This window comes from Eschrichtius robustus, chromosome 1 (genome assembly GCF_028021215.1).
Source record: "Eschrichtius robustus isolate mEscRob2 chromosome 1, mEscRob2.pri, whole genome shotgun sequence".
Classification (NCBI taxonomy): Eukaryota; Metazoa; Chordata; class Mammalia; order Artiodactyla; family Eschrichtiidae; genus Eschrichtius; species Eschrichtius robustus.
The window spans coordinates 81102676-81119846 of NC_090824.1; the positions used below are offsets into that span (position 1 = coordinate 81102676).

Here is a 17171-nt window from a genome sequence, read left to right on the forward strand (position 1 = left end):
GAAAACAAGTCCCAGAAACCAAAGGAAGGCTTATATTAATCAGTCTCCAGGGCTGCTGAAGAAGGTATTATCCTATTTACAATAGAAACTCCGTTTTCTTTTTGGGGTGGGGGGAAACTTACGGCGTGTTGATTACCAAGCGATCCCATTGCCCCTTGATGTCATCTTCAGAAGGCTGTTCAGTGATATACAGGCCATCAAACTCCAGCTTCCTGGCAATTTCTTTTTCTCTTTTGAATACCACCAAAGGAACCTAGGAATGGGAAGACACTGGTTACTCAGAGAAGGCTTTCTAACGAAAGCATCCTCTCCCATGCGTAGCTCACAAATTGGCCTTCCGACTTCAGGGCAGCAAACTCTTTGTAGTGGGATTCTTAGGGTGCCTAGTTGTGGGTCCAAAGCCAAAGAAATCACTTCTCAGTCCTCTGGCTCAGACACCTCCCTCTCCAAAGCTGATATGATTTGGGTCATCCTTTAAACAGCTGATAGTATTACAAACTGGACTTCTTGACCCGTCCTGGTGAGAAGACCACATTTAGATGAATCACAGGGCCGAATGACTTAGGTCTCCTAAAACACTTAGGCTGGGGGTAAACCAAGACTTAGAAAGCATAATAAACTATTCTAGAATATATTGGACAGCTGCAGAAATAACAATGAAAAGTTCCAACCTCCTTCAATGGCTAGGGTCATATTCATCTCATGTCTTTGAATTCTGATTAATGAAATATGGCTTAATGGTTACAACGAGAGGATTCACTGGGCTCTGTGCATAGTCTTTTGCTATTGAAGTTTTCTTCCTGACATTCCTTCCGAGAAGAGCTCCTGCCAGGCACACTTATTTGTTCCCTACCATCGCTTCCCATTCTCTTATAGTTATGACTGCTTCTAGCCTACACATGGTGGCGTGGTTATAAAGACCTATCACAGAAGCAGTACATACACAGAAAATGCTGGGAAAATAATCCACTTGCTCCAACCATCGCCAGACACACACACTTCAGATAAGGGACAGAATGAGCAAGCTCAGAGGATACGACTGGAATCCCAGGAAATGAGAAGGCAGAAGAGCCAGAGCTCCACTAGCCAGAAAAGCTTAACTCAGACAGAGCTAGGGCTTCTCATCCACCCGGGAAGCTACTGGGTACTTGGCAACATCCCTGAGACCTTGGTCTCCAAACTGTTTCTTCTAATAACTTTTCGCAAATCTCATGATATCCATCCAACCCACGCTGCTCCTTTATTTCCAAGACAAAAAAGGCAAAATTTAGATAATTGTTCGTAAAGAGTTACTGCTTACCCTTTTTCTTCCTCCCTTAATTATTTATTTTTTATTTTTAAAATTTATTTTACTGAAGTATAGTTGATTTATAATGTTGTGTTAGTTTCTGGTATATAGCAAAGTGACTCAGTTATACATATATATACCTTCTTTTTCATATTCTTTTCCATTATGGTTTATCACAGGATATTGAATATAGTTCCTGCTTACCCTTTATTTTAAACAAGGCAACAACACTGAGGAAATAAAAGAATCATGACAGGAAGGTGGCAAAGGCTACTAATGGACATTGCACACTGCAGAATCAGTGCCTGGTGTTGGTTCATGGATCATGTGGGAGGGGAAGCAGGGAAAGCCACCCTGACTAGTGTCTGCTGTGTGTCGAGGTGACTCTGAATTACAATAATAATATCAAGTTTTAGATCAGTACTGATCACTGCGATTTGAAGCATTCTCCGTCAATCTTTTATGAATTTGTATTCCCTTGTAAGTACAACTTCCACATTTTTATTCCCTAGATAGTGTTTCTTTTTGTTTTCTCTAGGTTACCTGTACCCTAGCTGACAAGCTGAGCTCTAGATGGTGAACTAAGGAATAGTAGCAAACATGCTCTAGTGTTTACTACGTCTGGCTCTGAGTATTTTACACATGTTAATTCACTTAATCCTCCCTTTAGCAACTTTAGCGGTTGGTGTTATTATTATCATAGTCATTTTTTTCGCAGATGAAGAAACAGAGGAATGGCGAGGTTAAGTGGCAGAGCTGTGGGTCCAACCCCGGAGGCCAGGCTCCAGAATCCATTCTTTCATCGTTACAGTGGAGGCCTCAGAGCAGTTTAGGACACATGGTCTCCCCAGCAGAGCAGCTGGACTTGCTAAGTGCTACTGCAGTACACTGGGGGAAGTGAGAGCCACAAGGATAGGAAAAAGATTTCCTGGACTCTTCTCAGGGAAAAGGTGGCTTGGTGTAGGGCCAAGGAAACTTCCTACTTAAGAGAAGTAAGAAAAAATGTAATGAGAAAAAACAGTTGTGGTGCAGTAGAAACAGAACTGGACTTGGAACACCTAAAACAGAATGACTGAAGATTGACCTAGCTATAGCAGTGTCTGAAGATGGTCCCAGAGAACCATGTCTCCTGTTATTCATGCCCTTGTGTAGCCCCCTTCACCCTCTGTGCAACAGTGAATCTTGGCTGGCCCTGTGACTTGCTTGAATCAACAGAATGTGGTAGAAATGGCACCTTGCCAGTCCTGGGCCTAAGCCTTAAGAAGGGCTAGCAGCTTCCATCTGTGCTCTTTTTGGACACCCAAGCCATCATGTGCAAGAAGTCCGGCTACCCAGCTGGACAGAGCATGTGAAGAGACCACATGGAAAGGGAGATGCCCTGAGTCTACAAGGAGGGGGAGAGAGGCCCAGCTACCCCAACTGAGCCCAGCCTTCCAGCTGTTCCCTTGCCAACGTGCATGGGCCATCTTGGACAGTGTAGCCCATCTGAGCTCCCAGCTGGTTGCTGAGGTGGCCACTTCCACAGGGAGCAGAGGAACTGCTCTAATGCGCCCAGGCAGACACAGAATCAGAGACGAAATGGTTATCATTTTAAGCCATTGAATTCTGGTGGGGGATTTGTTAATGCAGTAATAGGACAACGGAAACAGTAACTCATCTCAAACAGCTAAAACCTAATAATTTCTGAAAGGTGAAAAGCATTTTTATAAAAATTTCAACATAAATTCAAAGGTGAGAAGAGCCCCTCATTACCAGCTCCATGCGTGACTTAGCCCGATGATTTTGATTCTATGCAATGTAACAAGGGGTGGCTGAAGTGAGACTCCTGGACCAAGGCTTCTCAAACCAGAGTGTGAATACAGATCACCTGAGGGTCATGTTCACTGCAGATTCTGATTTAAAAGGCTTGGGTAGGGGGCAAGAGTCTGCAGTTTTAACCTGCTCCTGGGTGGTGCCCAGGCTGCGGCCTCACCAGCCTTAGGCTATTAGTAAAGTCTTAGAGAACAAAGGGCTGTCTGGGTTCAAAAATGATGCTTCTTCCCCAAGGAGTCAGATTAGATTCAGAGTGGCTGGCAACTTACCTTCAGGCAGTAATAGCCCACCACGCAGACTAAAGAAATGATGGTGTGGATAATGGCCAGGGCTCGCAATGTTGGCGCCATGTAACCAGTGCTCTCCTGCAGGACAAAGAACACCACTGCTTCTTCCTCTTCCTCATCATTAAAGGAATTCCACAGGTTTGCAACGTCTTCTGTCTCTTCTTCTAAAGGTTCTTCGGTGACCTGGCCCAAAACACACACTCTCTTAGAAACACCGGAAAGACCTCCGCCACTGGGCTCTCCCCACGTATTTTATACCGCTGGCATTTGCTATGCAAATAGTAGTGATTCCATATTTCTCGATGAGGGCATGAGGTTTTTAGGTACCTTGTTCCTGGGAATCTCCAGCATCTCTCATAATTGCAAACAAAAGTTTTAAGAGACAAAACCTCTCTCTTGAAAACAAGCCAAAAATTTAAAAGTTAGAAGAGTTTTACTACATGTTCTACAATCCTTCAGCTGCAGGAGATAATCTTTAAAATGCTATGGCCTGGGGCTTCCCCAGTGGCGCAGTGGTTAAGAACCCACCTGCCAAGGCAGGGGACACGGGTTTGAGCCCTAGTCCGGGAAGATCCAACACGCTGCAGAGCAACTAAGCCCATGTGCCATAACTACTGAGCCTGCACTCTAGAGCCCGTGAGCCACAACTATTGAGCCCGCATGCCACAACTACTGAAGCCCGTGCACTTAGAGCCCGTGCTCTGCAGCAAGAGAAGCCACAGCAATGAGAAGCCCGCGCACCACAATGAAGAGTAGCCCCCGCTCGCCGCAACTAGGGAAAGCCCGCACGCAGCAAGGAAGACCCAACGCAGACAAAAATAAATAAAACAAATAAATTAAAAAAAAAAATGCTACAGCCTGGGAGGAGGCTAGGACAAACTCGCATATGCACAAGTGCAGACATTTCCCTTCTTTCTTAGGTGCCATTAACACCCGTGGCTTCACTGCCATCCTTACACAGTGACTCCCAAAGCTGCGCCTTTGAGGCTGTTACCGTGCATGTCCAGCTGCCTGCTGGCTGTCTCCACATGCATGGCTGAGTCACCTCAACCTCTCCATGTGCTTAAAGCTAGGCTTCGCCACACCCCTCTATAGACTTCCATTTTTCTGCTATGGGCAACAGTAAGCCATTAGTTTACCAAGTGCAATATTGATGTGGATAAGAGCATGTTTTATAAAAATTAGATTTGTGGTTTTCAATAGGAAGGGAGAGAGGCAAGAGACAGAATAGCCAGTTAAAGACTATGTCAAAAAAAGAATCCAGGACCTACAGCATTCATTAATTCATTCTACTAACATTCATTATGCATCTACAGTGTACAAGACCCACTTACCAACATTCAAAATCTTCATTTGTCTTGATGAGTCCCTGTCTTCCACATCCAGAAACCAACTCCTATTAATTCTTCCTTCATAATAGTTCTAACATATGGGCCAACTATCATGGTCTTTGTTACCTTATTCCCCAGGGAAAGAACTGTATTTATTATTCAGTTTGAAATACCTTACAGCTCCTAATATAGGGTCTAGCCCATTGTAGACACCCAACAAATGTCTGAAGAATTAAGTAATAACTCAAACAAGCCTGAATGATTGAAATGGTGCCCTAACTGGCTTCCCTTACCACCAGTCTCTCCATTCTCCCCATTGCTAAAGACAATGTCCTTTTTTTAGAAGCCAGTGTCTTAGAAATTTCCTTAGATATTAGAGTTTTTGCTTGAATTAAGAGCATAACCTCTATTACTTTTTAAAAAGTATATAATCTATTCACCAAATACCCCCTGAATGAAGCATCACCTTGTAAAAGAGCAGGATGAAGTTGATAGCGAAGGCTACAAACAGAGCAAGGAACCTCAGGTTGTAGAAATTCCTGGCCAGGTAGTGCTGAAAAGAAAAGGACAGGCAGAAGTAGAAGAGCTTTGGCAGGGAGAAGGACCTTCCCTCTTTCACACCGATGATCTTCTCTGATTAGAAGTTTACACAGGACTAGTCCTACTCTTTGGTAACCACTCATCTAGGACTAGCCTGGCCTTCTTTTGACTTATTGGGGGGAACCAAAAATGATGATTTTTAAAAAAATTGGTTAGAATGATGCTCAAGGGAACCCTGCTCTGGTTTAAACCTCAGGGAAACAAATGCCTAAACACGCCGCCAGCACAGGACTCATGCTGTTGTGAAGGTACATGTGCGCGTGTCCACGCGCATGTGTGTGTACCCTCCACACAGCAAGTAAGCAGTCAGTTTGGAAATTATGAGTGATCTAGGCCCACCAAAGACCCCTGAAGCTCCCACCCTGGCTGCAGCCAGACTGAGGCTGAGAGTCTCTGTCTCTTTGTAAGTCACAGACCCAGCGCTTCTGCCTCTCCCCTTTTAGGGGGAACCATTCCCATACCCACTGCCATCTTCCCTGGAAAAATCGACACTTGAGGACCGGAATGGTAGCTGCTTGGGGAAGCTCTCACCCTCTCCGTGGAGGGGGCTCCCCCAATGGTGCTGGGAGGTGTAGTCCTGGCCTTCAGCAACTGTGCCGCAGTGGGCAATTTGCCAGAGAAAGGATATTACAAGCTGGGCTGAGGGCTGAGGGTGTGTGGAGTAACAGAGCTTTTGAGGACTCCTGTGGGAGCCGAACACAACACAGGAATGTTCTTTCTGCATCTGAATGATCGCACTACTTCTGAAGTTTTGGACCAGGATGGGCCAAGTCACCACCTAGCACACATAAAGGAGCAGCTCTCCTAGAGAGAGGGCGGGGCAGAGGAGCTGGAGCACTTGCCTTTTCCCTTTTCCTTTCCCTCCAACACAGAAGGGACAGACAGATAATCGAGAAGAGGGAAGGAAGAGGAATGAGAAAGACGAGGAAGAACGACTAACCAAATGTGAAACAAAGTCAGTGGCCACTTCTCTGAGGTCTGCCTGGGCCAGCGCCTGCACCCGAGCGGGGCCAGGGCCGGAGCACTCACCAGCAACTTGGTCTGATAGATTTCCAGCCCTTTAAAGAAACTGGCCATGAAGGCTTCAGGCTTCTCAATTTTCTGGCCACACCATCGCTTCTTCCTTTTGGTCACGTCTGCCCACCCGGCCTCGGCCTGCTCTTCTTCTTTGGCTGTGTTCTCTTTCTCCCCATCTTCCATGCTGCAGGAACGAGAAGCCCACTCATCATGGAGGGGAGAGGGAGGCCTGGCCCTGGCAGGGAAGCTAAAGAGAAATCTTGGCTGAGAGGGGTGGGAGATGTATTATTCCTTGAGGGTGGGAACCTCAGGTCTTTATTACCCATAGTGCTTGGATGTCAACTTTGTATTGAGGAGCGGTGCCTGCTTTGATGAGTCACAGTCACAGGCGTACATCAGTTACATACAAGTTCTTCTGAACTTTGCCTTACCAACCTTTTTCCCCTTCAGAAATGCTGTCCTTTATTTTCTAGGCTTTCATGGGCATTACCAATAGTACCTATTCTCCTAAGTTTGTCGTAGGAATTAAATGAGATATTGTATAAAAGAGCTTAGCAAAAGGCCTGGTATGTAATAGTTATTCAGTAATTACTAGATATCACCATCATCAACATTATATGAAGTTGCTAAGTGTGAGTGTTTGATAATTTGCTCGGTCAGATGGTGAAACTCTGATCTACTATTTGGAGTCTAAAGTGAACAAAATTATTAGATTGTGTTTATTGTATAGCTGGGGTAAAAAGAAATGTATCCACACGTGAAAAGATGCTCACCGTCACTAATCATCAGGGAAATGCAAATCAAAACCACAAAACCTCACGCCTGCCAGAATGGCTATCATCAAAAAGACAACAAATAACAAGTCCTGGCCAGGATGTGGAGAAAAGGAAACCCTTGTGCACTGTTGGTGGGAATGTAAATCGGTGCAGCCACCGTGGAAAACAGTATGGAGGGTCCTCAAAAAACTAAAAATAGATCTACTATATGATCCAGCAATTTCACTCCTGGGTATACATCCAAAGGAAATGAAAACAGTAATTCCAAAAGATACATGCACCCCAGTGTTCACAGCAGCATTATTTACAGTAGCCAGGATACGGAAGCAACTGAAGTGTCCCATCAGTAGCTGCATGGATAAAGGATACACACACACAGACACACAGACACACACACACACACACACACACACACACATATATATACAATGGAATATTACTCAGCCATAAAAACGAAAAAAAAGAAATGTATCCAGGGCTTGCACAATATCTGTTTCTTATATTAATAGAAATCAAGCTTTCTATTTACCGTAACAACAAAATAGTAGTTAAGAGCAAGAACTATCAAGCACAGCAATCAGAGCAGTCCATGCTACCAAGAACTTACTCTGCCTTCTCAGACTCCACTTTTCCTTCTGCTTCATGAGCTGCTTTCGTCTCTGCTGCCTAGACAAAAATAACAATCAGTCAAACTTGCCTCAGATAAACGAGGTCATGGTGATGAGCCATATCCCTGGCCACTTTACTCTCCATGGTCACAAGTCCCAGTGGCTTTTCTCTCTTTACGCTTCTGCTTTTCTCAGGATCACAGAACACAGGTGTCCTGCTATATATTAAGCTGCTCTAGAGTGACAAGACAAAGATTTCAAGCTTGAAAACATAACCGCCCTGTTATCATTCAACCCAAAGAAAAAACTTTTGCTAGGACGTTGTCAGGGCCCCATGGCAGTGGTCCTACTGCTTCACGGGGTCAGGGAGAGATGGAACACAGGTCCAATCCAGAACCTGCTTCCATCGGACAGTATCTTCAATTCTCTTCCATCACCCCAATCCCTCTGATGGATGACCATTGCACTTAAGAATAAAATTCAAGCTCCCTACACCAAAGCCTATAAGGCCTACATGATCATGGCCTTTCTCTCCATTTTCACCTTGCATCACTTGACTCATTTCCAGCACAAACATGCAGACCTTCATTCCGTTCCTGGGACATTCCAAATCCTTCCCTGCACCAGGACCTTGGCACATGCCGTATCATTTGCCTGGAATATGACTGCCCTGGCTTTTGATGTGCCTGCCATTCTTCAGGACTTGGTTCAGATGATACCTTTGCAGATGCTCCTTGAGTATCCTACTTATAGTAGGGCCCACGTTCATTCTGTTAACACACGACCTTGTTCATTTATTTTAGCATATGTCAAAAACGATAATTATTTGTTGTCTTCTTCCACTAGAAATTAAGTTCCTTTAAAACAAAAGTGTTGTCTCTTTTGTTAATCAATGTATTCTCATATCCTAGGAACACAGCCTGGCATGTAGCAGGCCTTGAATGAGTCCCTTTTATGTATCAAACTCTGTTCTAGGCCCTGGGTTACATCAGGGAGCAAAACAATAAATAAATTAACACTGTCAGAATGCTTATGATTCTGATACTTCTCTCCCTGACTCCCTAACCCAGGTGAGACATCTCTCCTATACATTTCCATAGCACCTGACAGACTTCCTTCCTAATGTTCTTCATGCTTGTACTGACCTGTCCAATGTCTATCTTTTCCACTAAATTACAGGAACGATGCATTTCTCATTCACCACTGTATTCCCAGAGCCTAAAACAGTGACAAGTGCATATTAACTATTCAATAAACATTCATGTAAAAAACGAATAAAGGGGCTTCCCCGGTGGCGCAGTGGTTAAGAATCCGCCTGCCAATACAGGGGACACGGGTTCGAGCCTTGGTCCGGGAAGATCCCACATGCCGCGGACCAACTAAACCTGTGTGCCACAACTACTGAGCCTGCGCTCCAGAGCCCGCTCGCCACAACTACTGAAGCCTGCGCACCTAGAGCCCGTGCTCCGCAACAAGAGAAGCCACCGCGATGAGAAGCCCACGCACCGCAACAAAGAGTAGCCCCCGCTCGCCACAACTAGAGGAAGCCCGTGCACAGCAACAAAGACCCAACTCAGCCATAAATAAATACATAAATAAATTTATTTATTTATTTATTTTTTAAAAATGAATAAAGGTTGACTTTGGGCTCTGATCTCTTTACATTTCTCTCCATACTCTCTTTATCGCTAGAATGATGCTGTGAGTTGGATGCTGCAACACCCAGAACTTTCCATGGCCAAAGGGCTCTGAATTACTGCTATCTTAATCCAGTCGACTGACTCCAAGTCCAAACTGGATAGTGGCTGCATCACAAGAATGAAAACGTCCCAAGCATGATAAAACTCACTGGGCACTGTGCTAAATCATATGATAACATCTGGACCTTTTAGGATACTGCAGAAGTTTATCTCACCAGAAAGGTCTCCTCGTATGCTATACCTGGTCTTCTATGCTTTCAGTTACTGAATGAACCTGTGCGCCTTGAGAACTAACCTAATAAAGGTGTGGAAGCAAGTTGAGGGTCATGGACCATCCTGTTTGAACTCTACAATGTAAACTGGAAGACCATTCAGCAATTAGATATTGAGACAACCATCTAAGTCTCAGCTCCCCAGACATGGCAGAGCTGGAATTATCAGACCAGGGTAACCACAGATGAGCTGGTGTCTAACACAACATTGCCTCCTAGGAACTGGTGTCAGTACTGATGGCAAGGTAGAGTGGCAAGTCTTTTTCTGGGGATAAAGAAAGATGACAGAAACAAATCATGCTTACCTGTGCTTTCCTTTTCTCCCGTACAGCACTCTCTAACGTGGGGGGCTCATCCTTGCCAATAATCTCAGAGAGGTCACCCAAACCCACTTCAGGCCCATGCTTTAAGCCACCTTCTTTCTTTGACTGGAGTCCAAAGAGATCTGACATAATCTCCGCATCTCCCCTCTCCCCCTTTACGAAGTGCACGAGTTCCGTGGCGATACCTGGCTCGGGCACTTCTGCCCTCTCAGCCTCCATCGCATCATCGTGGATACCAAATTGGGTTGGGTCAGGCATGTCACCCAGGATCTTTGTGACTCTGATGTTCTTTGCGCCTTCTATGAGGCCCCCTCCAAACACTGTGCTCCAGAGAATCTGAAAGATTCCTCCCAATATGGCGAAGAGCAAGTGGAAGAGCCCCACGAACAATGTCCAGAAGAAAGAGAAGAACACCTTCACCAGCTCCTTCAGAGTCATCTTCTTTACCTTCCTACACTGCTTCTTGAGGTTCTTCAGGGTGGCCCTCTTCAGAAAGTTGGCCACGTTTCTCTTCACTGAGGCACAGGCCATGGCAAACGCAGAGGCACACTCAAAAGACTTGTCGTCCTCCTCTTCACCCTCAACTTCTAACATATAGGAAGAGTCTTCATTTTCTTCCTCCTCCTCTTCTGGCCTGTCGGCTGAGTCCGATTCTGAGATCTGTGACGCTAACTGCATCTCAAAGATGGTGTCTTCACAGAAGTTCACGAACAGCTCCATCTTCTCTTGCTCTCCGCCTTCGTTGACGACATCAAAGATGAACTGCCGCTTAGACTCCTTCACCTGGGGCTTCTCCCACTGAGTTCGACTGGACTCACTGATCTCAAAATAAACGCGCTCAATTTTCTTGGCCTCTCCCATGATCTCAATGCGTCCTAGGTACGGTTCAAAGTAAGTGAGGACGCTTTCCGCTGGGTCCAACAGACACTTAAGGCGAGAATCATTTGGCATATGTTCGGAGAGGTTTGTCAATAACACCGCCACGTTAAACCCTATGTCCTTGGCCGGCTCGTGGAACCGGTCTACAAAGTCAACATAATTAAACATGTCATTCTCATCCGCTTCTGCGCACGAAAGGAGAAAGTCAATCTCCGACTGCGTGTACTGTTTTTGCCCTTCCATGGCCTTCTGGAATTCCTTTTTGGAGATGATCCCTTTCCCATCGGGGTCATATTCTTTGAAGGTGTCTGAGCTGGTTAAGTCTTTAAGTTTCAAGAACATGTCAAAGAATTTCAAGATCATTTCTACATTGGTAGAGGACTCTACCAGTGTGTCAACCATCTGCTTGCCAATAGTTCCATTTACCACATTCCCTGTGAGGCAGGTTCAAAAAGACATACAGATACATAAATAAACCCATGTCATCATGTAACTGGTCAGGCAGATATTTTTTAGAAGACTTATATGCCAAATCGGTCAGCTCTTTTCTGACCGTGATGATCTGGAAATGGGTAGGAGGGAGCAGCAAGCCATAAAGACTACACCACCAGGAGCCAAGGGGGAAAGAAACACAGGGAAGGAGGAGATGGCCACGCCAGTGCCTTTTGTCTGGCCTGGGGCCTGGAGAGTGGTTTCATTATCAGATTATCAGGGACACATAGGGATAAGTGGTGCCCCTCTAATCCCCTTAGACCTAGGAGGGTGCCCAACTAGATGGCTGGCATACACACTGGCAGCCAGATGTATCGAAAAGCAATGGGGAGAGGGAGAGGATAGGGAAGAGCAAAGCTTGGAGGTTTTCCCCAGTTCATTCTGGCTTTCCTACTGAGATAAAATGAGTTGGTTTCAGGCTTTGTCCATCAGACCATGTGCCCCTCACTCATTTTTTTTGTTTCTGAAAATTTGGCTTTCTAACCAATGTCATATGGCACCAATGACCTGCCAGAAGGATAATCTGAGTGATTAGTACGGTTAGTGCTTGGACCAATTACAGTCGTGTGATTGCCTAGTTATACCAAACAGCCCAACCTTCCAGGAGGGACAGAAGCATCACCACCATGTCCTGAAGGAGATCCAAGAGTTCCTTCAGCAGCTCGATCTGACTGGAATCCTAGAACAGAAACAGGAGATACCCCTGAGCTATCTGATCCCTCAGCAAAGTACAGGGCAGTGAGCAAGGAGAGCCTGCTCTGGGAAGGTCAGGTGAAGGCTGCATCCATCTCCAGAATGAGCTCCCTTCTCATGGTGAATGCGGATGTCTTAGCATCCTCTCTTTGTAGCATCGGGAGGCTCGCTGCAGCAGGGTTCATACAAAAGACTTCCTTTACAGTTTTCCTTTTATTAACGCAACGTGGCAGATATACCGATTGTTGTCCAAAACTGCTGAACAACCCAATCCACCAAAGAGCCGTTAGGTGTCTCTAGTAGCTTAGGTTGCCATTTTTCATACTGAAGAATTACCAGTGAGCTTTTGGGGAATACTACTGCAATCCAATTAAAGTATCAAGGCTCTAATCACCAATTGGGTTCTCCTTTCTTTCTTAATTTAGGTTCTCCTGATTCTAATTGGTGGTGATCTGGGTGCCAGTGGCCCATAAATTGTCATTAATATATCATCGAGGCTATTCCTCCGGATGGTTTTGATACCAGTCTGTTTGGTTTTAATTTCGGCACTGCAGACAAGGCACTGCCAGGTGAGCTCTGGGCTTGATACCTATGTCACAGAAGGAAAACAATCCTTGGAAGATCTGAGGTGGGGAATCTGAGGGTGAGGTTAAAAAATGCATTCTGGGCCACACTTCTTTTACAGACTCTCTCTCACAAAGACATAGTTCTTTGGCCCTTCAGACTTCAGAGGGATTTTCTAGTGCCTTTGGAGTGTGTCATAGCTATCCACAAAACATCACGGAAGTGTAGACTGTCAGAACTAGAAGAGCCCTCAAAGGTCGTCTATTTTAACTCCCAATATTTTATAGATGATGAAAGCAAAAACCAGAAAAGGGAAGTAACTTCCCAGAAGACACCAGTGAGGAGGTGGCAGGGTCAGGATCCTGTCTCTGGAGCCTCTACACCGCACTGCCCCACTGGGCTGACAAATTGGCAGCCCTCCCAAGAACTCTCTCCTCCCATAAGGCCAGAGTCAAAAGGGGAAAAATGAAAGGGGTAAATAGCACATTCCAGAAGAGAGAGGCAGATGTGACAGCCTTGACAATTTTAGATACACATTATTTAAATTAATGCTGCCAATGTTACTCTGATCAGCCTGAAACATATCCTGAAGTTCTCCCTCATGTGTTGCCATGGAGAGAGGCCATCGACTACTACAGACACTACATTTATTTGTTCATAATAAATGCTCTTGCCAGAGAGATGGGGAGTGAGGAGGAAAGGCAGAGATGGGGAAGAGGGGAAGCAAAGGTGACAGAGAAGGGAGATGTGAATTACAGAGACATGCAGACATTTGACAGAGCAGGCGGGGGGTAGATCATGTGCATAAATTGCAAAACAGTGACAAGGAAGCAAAAGGGATTAGCACCATAAAAAGCAAGTGTTGAGGCTATTATGAAAAGGGTAGGTTGGGGGGACACAAGGGAGAAAGCTGCATTCATGCAAAAGCCCGGTCTGGGACACCCCTGCCCACCCCCCCCACCACCAGCAGGAGGTATTCATTCCTATCTCCCATTTAAGCCCTCATTTTAAAAATGAGACCTGATCTGCATGGCTTTTCCAATCATTTCGTCAAGCAGCCACACCAACAATGGGAAGACCAGGGGGTGGGGACTGACTTAGCGTTTCACACCAATGACACATCAGGAATGGGGAACGGGCCACAGTACCTGAGAGAGTTTCATCTGCATGTTAGCAAATACATGGAGGAAGCCGACCACTGCATCCCATAGCCTACTGTGCGCGAGGCTCTGCTGGTTCCCAATGCAGGGGCCCTACGGAGAGGAGGACATTCTTATTTCACCGGAGCATCACAAGCTGCTCTGAAACTTGCCCTAGTAAGGGCATTTGACATCAGCTCATATATGTAGAGAGCTCTTTCCAAAAGTCACATATTTTGCAGCTCAATATTTTCCCAGGATATTACTTTTCTCCCCACTCCATCGTGTCCCCCCCCCCCCCCAGTCCTAAGATCCTATTTCTGGGAAAAATCACTAGGAATGTCACAGTGCGGTGATTTTCAGAGATTTTCTTTTAGCTTCCGTTCTTATGCTAAAGAACATTATTTAAGAGGTAAATGCTCTGGTTGAAACAGGACTGAAGGGTACTCCTGCCGACTCTGGCCCACACCTTGGCCTAACAGGGGTTCTGAGGAACTCCAGGGTTCCAAGGAGCACAATTTGAAAACCAGGCCCTTGTACACGCATTGTTTGCAGGCAAAGCTGCACATTAAATGTGATGACCACATGGCTATCTACTCAAGTGAAAAAATCTGAACTATATTCCTAATGTTCAACTATTTTTAGGATTTTCTTATCATTAACCTAAACGTCAGGTACATCATCTCTATCTTTCCTGAAAGCCAGACCTAGACGGATGACTTGATGACCAGTCTGAATTTTCCATGTTAATAACCTTTCCTATTTTGGAAGATCATTATTGAACCACTGTTTCTTTTCTCTTCTTTTTAAAAATAAGTTATTTGGAATTCTTCTGAATGGAGAGTTGTCCTTCTTATTTATTTAATCATTTATTTACATCACTATGGACTCCACACATTCATTATATGCTTTGGGTTATAATTCAATACTACTTTATTTACTTTCTTTTGTAGCTCTAATTTTTCCAGTTTTGGCCATTGGGAGCTCTTTCAGTTGGCTCCTGTATCCCTTTGACATACCCCCATCATTTGTTTTTAGCATTTTCTTGCACTATAGGATTCTCCAAGCTCATCCTGTATGTTTCCAGCCCTAGTTCTAGAATCAGCCATTTCTCTAAGGAGCCCTATTTCCTTTCAATGGAGAATGGTATTAGAAACCAAGATCTGGGCTCTAGTTGTGCTTGTTGCTACTGGGGTATCATTTTTTTAGGTCCTCCTGGCTGACAGAGCAGCAGAAATATGTGTGTTGTCCTAATCCATGTGTGTACACATATCCATAAATATTTCCATATGTAACCATTTGTATCTATGTTAAGCTGAACATGAGTTTAGCATACAAATGTCTCTGACTCTCATTCATTCCCACAGGGATCTTCTGTCTCCTCTGCTTGCTCATCTGTAACCTCTCACTCCAACAGTGAGAAACCTGGTTCACTTCCATTATATATGTATAATGGTTTCAGAATTATTAACACATATCCACATGGGAAAAACTTCATCAACTAAAGTGATTATGTATAGTTCCTTTTGCCTTTGGTCTTTCAGACTGTACTCATTTCCAAAGTTTCTTAGGCCAGCACCTCATTCCCTACCTCTTCAGTGAGGCTGTCTTGTATATATACATTTTATACATTTAGAGTCTTCTGTCACATTCTGCCTATGTTCCTTATCCTTAACTCCTCCTTATAGCTTTTTCCTATATTTTTCTACACTTTAATCACTCTCCAAATCACGCTTCAATAAACTTTCAAAAGGAACACTGATACTAGTGTTCTAGTATCAAGTTCTAGTAAAGGCTTGGCAGAATTCCCAGGGAAGAGGTGAGCAGGAGAAATTTTGCCTGCATCCCTAAATCAAGTAAGCTTGTTTAAAAATCGCTGTTCATGTACATTTGGTGTCTGACCCCTAGAAGCCTCTAGATTCTTTTTTGAAACAAAACTGATTGTTGAAAGAAACTCACGTTCACCCAAAATATGCTTTTCTTTTACATTTGGGTTAAGTGCTCCATAGGAAGTTCTGGAGATTAGGATGGGCTCTGCAGAGAGCAAATCAGATGCTTGTCAGATCAGTTCAATGATCTTCATACGTATTTCACATGCTGTGAAACTTCAGATCAGTCACCTGTTCCTAGGTTTATCTCCCTATGTTCTTACAATCCTTGAATAAAGCATGGATCAATATCTTCCTTAAAAATCCTTCTTTTCAAGTCTTAGTCTTGTGTTTATTTTAGTAAGCAAATATGATCTGAGTGTGCCAGTTGGCTCAACATATAGATCTTCAAAAATCTTATATTACACCACAGAGCACCATGATATGGCTACTGATTTCACAGCAAATTCTGCCTGAGGACGTCCTCTACTCCTTTTCACAGTAGCTAGACCACTGTAGGCAATGAATAGAGAATGTTGCGAACAGAGAAAGACTGCTGTGAGATGTTCAACCTGAAATTCACCTGTTGATTTGACTGCCATTGCACTTAGCTTATGTGCTTCTGAAGTTACCTTTTCCATAGAGTGAACTTCTGACAAATTAGTAGGCTCTTATGAATTCTGTTTTTAATCTCAAGGCTCAAGATAATACCACTTGTCCCTTTATTCCTTCATTCTATCAATCATTTCTCCACTCCACTCTCCATGCTTACTGAACACCTCTGATGTGCCACACATGCTAGAAATGAAGAATTTTAAAACGAATAAGAAATTTTCTCTTGACAAAAAGATTTCAGTCTAGGAGGGAAAGCAACATTTTAACTAGATAGATGCAAATAAAGTGTGACACTGCTATTTACAGGTCACAGTGGGGTCCATAAACTACAGCTTCTTGTAGAGTGTAGGTACTACTGGTTTCTATTCATAGGTAAGGAATATTGTCAGTGCTATAGCTGGATGCACAGTCCACATATGCAGCCAAGTATTCTGTAGAGAATTAGAATATGGGAATGTTAAAAATGTTCTCTTTGTTTTCAGGCATGCACTCTATAGCACATACCTGGATGTATTCCGTAAGAGAATTGAAAATCTGCTTGGTGACCGCCAGGGCTTTGGAAAAATTGTGCTTTCCAGATTCATCAATGACGTCCTTCCCTGAATAATACCAGTAGAAGTCACTGATTGATTCCTAAGAACAAAAAAGGAGAGTTTAGTATTTCTCACATCTCAGTCCGTGAAGCTAAACCCAATGTTCAGGAAGAGTACAAGAGCGTCCTACATTTCTGTGACCACTTTGTTATGACAGGAGCCTGGGACTCTGTGAAGAAGCACAGAGGTATCTGATCCCGAGCACCTTTTAAGTACAGATATTCCCCCTCCGCAGGAAAGGACAGATAGAAGAGAGGGCAGCGTTCAGCTGGACCTGGGTGACCATGTTATAGGACAATTTATTCACAATGAAA

At 44.3% G+C, this 17171-nt stretch overlaps 1 protein-coding gene across 1 annotated transcript in view; it reads right to left on the reverse strand.

Annotated features, from left to right (window-relative positions):
* The window catches only part of RYR3 (ryanodine receptor 3), a 378467-nt gene that overhangs the window by 16729 nt on the left and 344567 nt on the right, over nt 1-17171 (reverse strand). The window contains exons 86-94 of the mRNA XM_068538049.1: nt 16769-16897; nt 13791-13895; nt 11983-12064; nt 9997-11327; nt 7719-7777; nt 6348-6519; nt 5185-5271; nt 3370-3570; nt 123-253 (exon numbers count right to left, since the gene is read on the reverse strand). Of these exons, the coding sequence (XP_068394150.1) occupies nt 123-253; nt 3370-3570; nt 5185-5271; nt 6348-6519; nt 7719-7777; nt 9997-11327; nt 11983-12064; nt 13791-13895; nt 16769-16897 (2297 nt within the window). The remainder of the gene's footprint in view (nt 1-122; nt 254-3369; nt 3571-5184; nt 5272-6347; nt 6520-7718; nt 7778-9996; nt 11328-11982; nt 12065-13790; nt 13896-16768; nt 16898-17171) is intronic.